An 8,913-nucleotide genomic window follows, 5' to 3' on the forward strand; every position below is an offset into this window, starting at 1 on the left:
GAGGTAACTATATTTTGCGTAAAAAGTTCCGTCACCATGCTATATATCCCCAGCAATTCAGCAGCTTGGCTAGGGACGGACCCAAGGGGGGTCCTGCAGAGTCGAATCCCCAGATTTTGAGTTTTACATATATATATTTTTTAATAAATCTTGTTTGATATCAATTGAAATCTAAATTTTAATCTAAATCAAAATTAATAATTAATTATAATAACATATTTTCATGAAGTCCTTAACTTTTTAACTTTTATGAAAATTTACTAAATATTTGATTTTAATCCTTACCAAACATGGGCAAAATTTTAATTCTTAAATTTGAATTTTCTTTTCTTCTTTTTTACTCTATTTTACTCTCCTTCGCAAATTTTACCAAAACCTTAGCTCTTTTAATTTTATCAGAATTTGTGGTAAATTTTTCTACAAATTATCACATCTACCACAAATTTTTACTTTTCAATTAATTAGAATCTAAATTTGCATTTTTCTTCTATCTTATTTGTGTACGTAAAATGTGTCTGAACTGATTATGTCCATCTTAATTTATATTTAATATATTTTATTTATTTGATTAAATATTGGTTATATGTTTTGCCTTTCAGTCACTTGAATTGATTAAAGTATTAAATACACTATAAATTTTTTAACCATAAATATGAATTTTCTTATGATGAGCAAAATATTAATAAAATGATTGTTCGAAATCAAATGGATGAAAGTTATGAGCAAAATATTCATGATAAAATATTTTTTAAATGCAAATCTTAATTTTCTTGGATCAAGTATAAATCATTCAAAAATCTTCAATTTGTACAGAGTTTAATTATGCCCCTAACTAACAATTCATGCGCTCGCCTCTGAGCTTGGCAGATGCCATTAATGGTGTTGATGAGAGAAGATTACTCAAAACCAATCCTATGGACTCTCAACTTTCACATATCTTTGTCACATTGAGTGCAACTCAACATGAGTAGCATTTTCTTGTAGCAAATATAGTCCGCAAGTTTGGACGTTCTCTTTTATTTTATCTCATGACAACCGATATTGACTTTGACTTGTTAAAGTAGAAGCTTCATTGTTTGAGATAATCCTCGCAATGAACCAAAAATAATTTTTTTATAAGCAACTATTAACATCGATCAAATGACCCGCTGTATTATATCTGCTTTGTTTGTTCCTTATTTTGGCTTTTCTTCATTAACTATTTGGAATGACCTCACGCTGCTTGAGAATTTTCCTTTGATTGACCTCTGGAAAGGAATAATGGGGCTAGTAGTTGACAAAAAAATGAAGTATTTATTGTATAATTGAGCATCTGATGAGGCCATGAGACCCCACTCAGCAGTCTAGTATTAAAACCTGGAGAAGAAAGGTATATTTGACAGGTTTGGCTTATATGCTATTGTATTTTCATCACCATGAAAATGACCTGACATATAATTACATGTTCTGTAGTTCTCCAAATTAAATTTCTGAGGAATAATCTGCCTCAGGCTTCTGGTAATTGAGAATATTTTTTACTTTTCAACATGTGTTTTCATTGGCTTTTAAGTTCATTTCTATAATCACAAATATGTTGAATGAAGCCTCTTAGAGGGGATCTCACGTTTTTAGCTTTTTTTTCGTCAACCCTTGGAAAACAGGAATAGAAAAATCAAACCATGTGGGCATTTTGAGTACGAATGTACGATGTAATGGATATGACTGAATAGGTTTGATCCTAATTAAGTAAAATGAGAGATTCTTGACACTCTTATCTTAGAATATTTTAGAGTAAGAACAGAATGAAGCGCTACTCTGGGAGATGACTTTGCAGGATTCAAAATTGGACTTCTGCAATTTATGTTGGTCAAATGAGAAACTATAAAATAAAGATATTCAATAGAAGATGTTGAGAGGGATGAAAAGGTTTGTAATACTTTTCTACCTATTAATTATTGACCTCGAAAATGAATTAAAAATTTTCAATCATCTAATCCGGATTGTCCCTCCCCAAACTCACTGACCTTATGCTTAATCAAGAGCAAAAAGGGAAATGACTATTTGAAAGGAGGATATTCAGATTTGCATGCATTTCTATGTTTCAATTATGCCTATTCGTAGATTTCTAATGAGGTCATGTGGGTAAATAAGTCATTTTTGTTAGCTTTTCATGTGGTAGTCCGTGAATCGTAAACTTCTAACTGAATTTGTTAGCTTTTCGTGTTTTATTCACCAGTCCACATATTCTTTATTTATTAGTTGTGAAGTCATTCTTTATATTATTATTCATGTGCTTTGATAATGGTTTCTGCTGACATGGAATAGCTGGTGAAATTAGTTGAAGTACATTTGCTCATTGCTATGCTCCAGGTTGGTAATAAAGCCTTGAGTTAAAATGCTAGCCTACCTTATTTTGAGCTCATACATGGTTCGGTTGACTTTGTAAACGTTTGCTGACAAAGGCATCGGTTCACTACTAATCCTTTGTAAATTTTTATTGATAACAAATATTTCCCGAAGTTCGAGTCTAATTATAATGACTTGGGCCCTATATCTGGTCATTTTCTTGCGTGCTGCCACTTTGAAAGAGACTTAGTTCATCTTATCCCTCACGATATTTTTATCACGTTCACCAAGATTCAAAATCAAGACATTTGTCTTGTAAAAAATTTAAGTTGAATTCTAGTATCAATTGGACAACTTTTGTAATGACCTAAGTCTCATGACTAGTTGTTCTCTTACATACTGTCCGTTTTGAGAGAAACTAAACTCATTTTATCTCTTACGAATTTTTGTCGCATCTCCCACAATTTGAACCCAAGATCTCTACCTTATGAGAGACTTACTTTGAAAACGTTTGCTGACAAAGCATTGGTTCGCTACTAATCCTTTGGAAATTTTTACTGATAACAAATATTTCACGAAATTCAAGTCTAATTATAATCACTTGGGTCTTGTGCTTAGTCATTTTCTTGTCTGCTGCCACTTTAAGAGAGATTTAGTTCATATTATCCTTCACGACCTTGTTCACCCGGATTCAAACCTAAGGCAATTGCCTTATGAGAAATTTATGTTGAATTCTGGTATCAATTAGACAACTTTTGTAATGACCTAAGCCTCATGGCCAGTCGTTCTCCTTTAGGGAGAATCTGAACTCATCTTATCCCTTACTATTTTTGGTCGGGTCCCACAAGATTCGAAATCAAGACCTCTATTTTACGAGAGATTTAAGTTGAATTCTAATACCAATTAAACGACTTACCCAATCAATACCAGAATTCAACTTAAGTCTTTCATAAGGTATCTTCTTAGGTTCAAATCTAAGAGAACATGACAGAAAGCCTTGAAGGGTAAGATGGACTAAAGCATTTCCAAAGTAGACAATACGTAAGAAAGCAACCGTACACAAAGCTTGTGTTATTAGACCTAATCTCTTATGCTAGATTTAGGACTTTATAGTTTAATTTCTATGTTATGCGAACAGAAAAATGTTTGATTAGATCTGAATTTATTTTGATGGTATTGGGCTTTTAATAATTATTTGTGATAAACGACTCAAAAAAATTTTAATGAGCTCTTGGCTTGACTTGTAAGGCTTAATTGATTTTGAATGAAAACGAGATTGTACAGTCCACAATGAGTCCTCGAAATTCGAACTTAACTATTTATGTTTAAGTAATGAATTGTGGACTTGAGGTAAGGATTTTAATACCGAACCAGGATATTCCGCTCAACAACGACAGCTTGCTTGTAACATGATAAGTGGACATATTATGATTGTAGCCATTTTGTATATCAATGGGGTTGTTGCAGGTTTGAAGGTATGTGGACTGTGCTCCTTTAATGCACATCTTACTCATGCATGATCTTATCTGTATGTTCGAAATAATTTTTTTTTTTTTTTAATATCTTGAAATGGTTGTGGAACAATACCTTTCTATTTGCCTGTTGGCGTTCGATATTCCGACGGCTCCGTCAAGTGTTTGTGACCTGAAAAACGAAGGCGGGGCTTCCTCCCCCATTTTACCTTCGGTGTGAAAATTAGTTTTTTGACTTGCAATTGAAAATCAGATGGCTAAAAAGAGTGAGAGAGAGAGAGAGCTTTACCTGTGTCACATCCGGGGAATTTATAGATATTGGGAGCTGGATAACCGCTGGGCGGTTGTGGTATCACGTGTCCCACGTTGGCATTCTCACTACCCCCACGTTCTGAGTGGGGGGTTTTTATCTTCCCGCCTGGAGGTTGTACCTGTGTTAGCTGCCATAGAATCTAGTCAATTTACTAGAGGTTTTATGGCTAAGTGTTTGGGTTGGCAATTCCGTACCCGTTGAAGGCCCCACGTAGTGGTAGAGCACCCCCGGGGGCATTGGTAGAGCGCTCATGGGGGGTCGACGGCCTTGCGTAGTGGTAGAGCGCTCCCCGGGGGTATTGGTAGAGCGCCCCTGGGGGGGTCGACGGCCTTGCGTCGAAGTGTAGTGATCCATCTTGCTTGTACGTCGAGGGTGGCCCCTTCTACCAACCTATATCATTAGCCCCCTATCCCTTGTCGATGTTTTTGGCGAGGGGTAGCAATTTTCTTTATCTGGGTTGGTTTAATTTTTTTTTTAATACATATAAATGATAAATGAGTAGTTCATATTAGCAAGTCGAGCAATGCAATCGAAATCAAGTAGCAATTTTACTATACACATGGCACCCCATCATTGGTCCAAATGTTGGAGGGAATTTTCCCCCTAAAAAGTTTGAATTCTTGTGTTTATAAAAGGAGATGATTTTTACTTCAAAGAATCACTTTCATTTTTCCTCAACATCCTAGACTTTCTTCCTTCTAAGGTATTTTTATCTCCTTTTTAATCTCAAGTCTTTCTTTGAATTTCTCTTCATCTTTTTTGTTACCATATATAAAACAATTCTTTCTTCTTCTTCCACTGAGAGTAGCGATGAGGGCTGATCGACGCCGAAAAAAATTCGACCGGCTGGTCGGACGACCGGTCTGATGTGGCCGGTCGACCGACCAGCTCGTGCTAGTCGACCGACCAGCCAGGGGACTGGACCAGCCCCCCCGTCCCCCATTCGAGCGGTCGATCGGGAGTTTGACTGGTTGAAGTCCTTCGGCTTCTCTTCCTTCGTCTGACGGGTTTCCCTTTGAGCCTAATAGCTAAACCTTTTGGAATTTCAAGGAGAACGATCTCGCCAATCGGATCTCGCTCGATTTCTAAGTTTTGATTTGGAAATTTGGTAGAGCCAACATGTCCCTTGGGAGAATTTGAAATAAAGGCCCGGGGGCGCTCTACCACTACGCGGGGGCCTTCAACAGGCATGGAATTGCCAATCCAAACACTTAGCCATAAAACCTCTAGTAAATTGACTAGGTTCCATGGCAGCTAATACGGGTACAACCTCCAGGCGGGAAGATAAAAACCCTCCACTCAGAATTTAAGGGTAGTGGGAATGCCAACGTGAGACACGTGACACCACAACCACCCAGTGGTTATCAAGCTCCCAATACTATAAATACCCTGGATGTGACACAGGTAAAGCTCTCCCTTCCTCACTCTTTTTAGCCATTTGATTTCCAATTGCACGTCGAAAAACTAATTCTCACGCAGGAGGTAAAATGGGGGAGGAAGCCCCACCGTCATTTTTTAGGTCACAAACACTTGACGGAGCAGTCGAAATATCGAACGCCACCAGGCAGATAGAAAGGTATTGTTCCACAATCATTTCATTGGCACCGTCTGTGGGAAATCATTTGAACTAAAAAGCTATGTCGAGAAGACGAACAAGGAATGATACTCATTTGGTTGGAAATACGACGGAGACGGAGTCGGAGTTAGTTGCAAGGGGTCACGAGCCACCGCCGCGCAGAGTCAGTTCAGCGCTTTGGAGACTCAAATGGCAACAATGATGGAGCTCTTGCAAAACCAGTCGCAGAGAGACACGGTCCCTCCATTGAGTCCGACGGAAGCGATGAACCAGCAATCGCCTCAAGCGCCGCCCGCGGTTGTTCTAACCATCCCTCTGTAGGGGATGGGAGGTGCAGGGGCCCCAGTGGTCGTAGCTCAGCAACCCCCGCAAGCCATGGTGGACTTGGAACAAAAGATGGAAGAAATCATGGCCCAAAAGATAGATGATGCACTGTCCAAGAGAAAGGATAGACGGAGGCAGATGGTGTTGGAGGAAGACCCGTTCGCCCCTGAGATCATGGCGGTCCCCTTGCCTAAAGGCTTCAAGCAACCCATGACAGAAGCATATGACGGAGTCACAGATCCGCTTGACCACCTGCGGACCTTTGTAGACTTGATGAGATTTTATGCCGTCCCGGATGCTGTGATGTGCCGGTCCTTCCCCCCTCTCCCCCCACCCCACACTCAGGATGGAGGCCAGGGACTGGGTAGCAACCTTGGCCCCACGATCTATCAAGATATTTGATGAGCTCTCCAGGAGTTTTGTGGCTTACTTCCTAAGCAGCAAAAGGAAGACAGCCATTAGGTTGATGCAGGTCGTACAGGAGAAAGACGAGTCATTACAGGAATACTTGACTAGGTTTAGCCGGGTACTCTCGGCATAAAAGACCTGTAAATGTCCGCAGTGGTTACTATCTTGATGAACGGAATGCGAAATCGAGCCTTTAAAATGTCACTCTCCAAAAGCCCCCTAGAGTCAATGCATGACCTATTGAAGAAGGGAGATAAGTATGTCGATGCGAAGGAAGCGGAGAAAGTGACCAAAAATCTTAGGGACGGATGGGAGACGGAAGCACATAAGCGAAAAGCGTATGATGAGCGAAGGCACACTGATAAGAATAAGCCGAAGAATGAATGCATGAACAAAGGTTATTGCCCAAGACTGGTCGGTCAAGCAGAAGCGAGAGAAGGCCAAGGCACCCACCCCTTTGAACATCCCACATACGAAGTTATAATGGAGATACAGCACATGAAAGAGCTTGAATGACCTAAACTGATGCTGACTTCCTCCAGCAAGAGAAATCAAAGTAAGTACTGCCATTTTCACAAAAATCACGGACACAATACAGAAGAATGTCTACAATTGAAGGAAGAAATCGAGCCCCAGCTAAGGCGGGGACTATTGGCCAAGTATGTAAAAAACGACAGGGGCAGACAAAGGCTGGAAGGAATACCCCCACCAAGGGCAGGAGTGATAAACATGATCACTAGGGGAGTAGCATCAGGTGGCGACTCGAATTCAGCTAGGAAGAGCTATGGGCGTTCCGCAAGGGTCTACTCTATCCAGAAAAAAGCAAGGTACAACCAGAGCATTACTTTCGACAAAGATGACTTGATCAGTATAACACATCCCCACAATGATGCCTTAGTGATAGTGGGCGATATAGCAGATTTTGACGTAAAGAGGGTGCTTGTCGATGGAGAAAGTGCAGCAAATGTCCTCACCTGGGATGTCTTCTTGGGTCTAAAAATTCTCCCAGAGAAGCTGAAGATGGTGACTACCCCTCTACAAGGCTTTGGAGGGGCAACAGTGATACCGGAGGGAGTTGTAGAGCTCCCAGTTACGCTAGGCACATACCCAGCGACAGTGGTGATTGTGACTAATTTCTTGGTTGTCAAGACCCCCATGGCCTACAACGCCATCTACGGCCGGCCATTGCTAAATGCAGTTGGCGCTGTCCCATCGACCTACCATCAAATTATGAAGTTCCCAACTAGCAAAGGAGTCGGGAGCATGCGAGGGGACCAACACGCATCAAGAAAATGCTATGTGGATTGTATACAGGCCAAAGGCTCACCACCAATCATGATGCTGGATGTGGAACTCCCAAGGGGGCAGATCGAGCCGCTCGATATGATTGAAAAAATCTTTATAGTCGAGGGAAGAGAAGGAAAAATTGACCAAGTGTCTAGCCGGTAACTTGGATGTGTTCGCTTGGGGCCCGGAGGACATCCTAAGGATTAGCCCGGCCGTCACGCAGCACCGCCTCGGTGTCCTACCGGGGACTAAGCCAGTGAAGCAGAAAAAAAAATCTTGCCCTAGAGAGGCAGGTCGTAGCCAGAGCAGAAGTAGAAAAATTGCTACAGGCAGGTTTCATTCGAGAGGTGCAATACCCCGAGTGGTTGGCAAACATTGTACTTGTGAGGAAGTCAAATGAAAAATGGCGCATGTGTGTAAATTATACTGGATTGAACAAGGTATGCCCAAAAGACTCATACCCGCTCCCCATGATATATCACCTAGTAGACAATACATCGGGTCATGAAAGACTCAACTTTCTGGATGCATTATTCGGATATCATCAGTAATGACCGACCAACCTATCAAGCAGATCCTACATTGACCACCCTTGTCACCGCCTGGCAGGGTCCTCAACACCTCGTCCAAATCAAAGTCCATATCTGCATGCACATACCCAAATATATTAGTTCCAAAAAGCACAAACAAGAAATATGTTCAAGTCAAAAATAATAAAAATCGATGTAAGCAGCCTACCAGTAGAACGACTCATCCCCACTATCAACATGTTTCTCATGGTCAGGACCGATCCTAATTTAGGTGCAAGAGGGGGTGTATCAACCAACTGTTGAATTCGAGCTTTTAAAGTAGAGGAAGCATCTACTTGACTATTAAAAAGGCGAGTTTGAGGGTACCGCCAATTGGTATTGAAAGGAAACCAACCTGCTGAAGGTCGGGCAAAGAAAAATCGAGATTTCCAACCACTATTTGAATTCCTAAACTTAGGAAACAACAATGGAACCCTAGCGGTAAAAAAGACGAACGCATTGCACTGAGCTAACACGTGCATCTCAAAGACACACCTAAAGAGATCTATGGAGAGCGGAACTCGCCCCCTAAGGCAAACATAAAAGAAGTAGAGTGCTTTTCTCCAAGCATTGGGGTTTATTTGACTAGGAGTAATATGAAACTCATTGAAAATCGACACAAAGAAAGAATGGATGAGT

General features: G+C 40.7%; 1 protein-coding gene across 1 annotated transcript; it reads left to right on the plus strand.

The window, feature by feature from the left end:
- Positions 1 to 6,943: 6,943 nt before the first annotated feature.
- Positions 6,944 to 7,867, plus strand: LOC111393068. Its single transcript, XM_023018469.1, has one exon. The coding sequence runs from the start codon at positions 6,944 to 6,946 to the stop codon at positions 7,865 to 7,867; it is 924 nt and encodes a 307-aa protein (XP_022874237.1).
- The last annotated feature ends 1,046 nt before the right edge of the window (positions 7,868 to 8,913 follow it).

Source organism: Olea europaea, chromosome 4 (assembly GCF_002742605.1).
Source record: "Olea europaea var. sylvestris chromosome 4, O_europaea_v1, whole genome shotgun sequence".
In the NCBI taxonomy this organism is placed as follows: Eukaryota; Viridiplantae; Streptophyta; class Magnoliopsida; order Lamiales; family Oleaceae; genus Olea; species Olea europaea.

Coding starts and splice junctions, on each gene's coding strand:
- LOC111393068 (XM_023018469.1), top strand. CDS start 6,944: ATGCTGACTTCCTCCAGCAAGAGAAATCAAAGTAAGTACTGCCATTTT.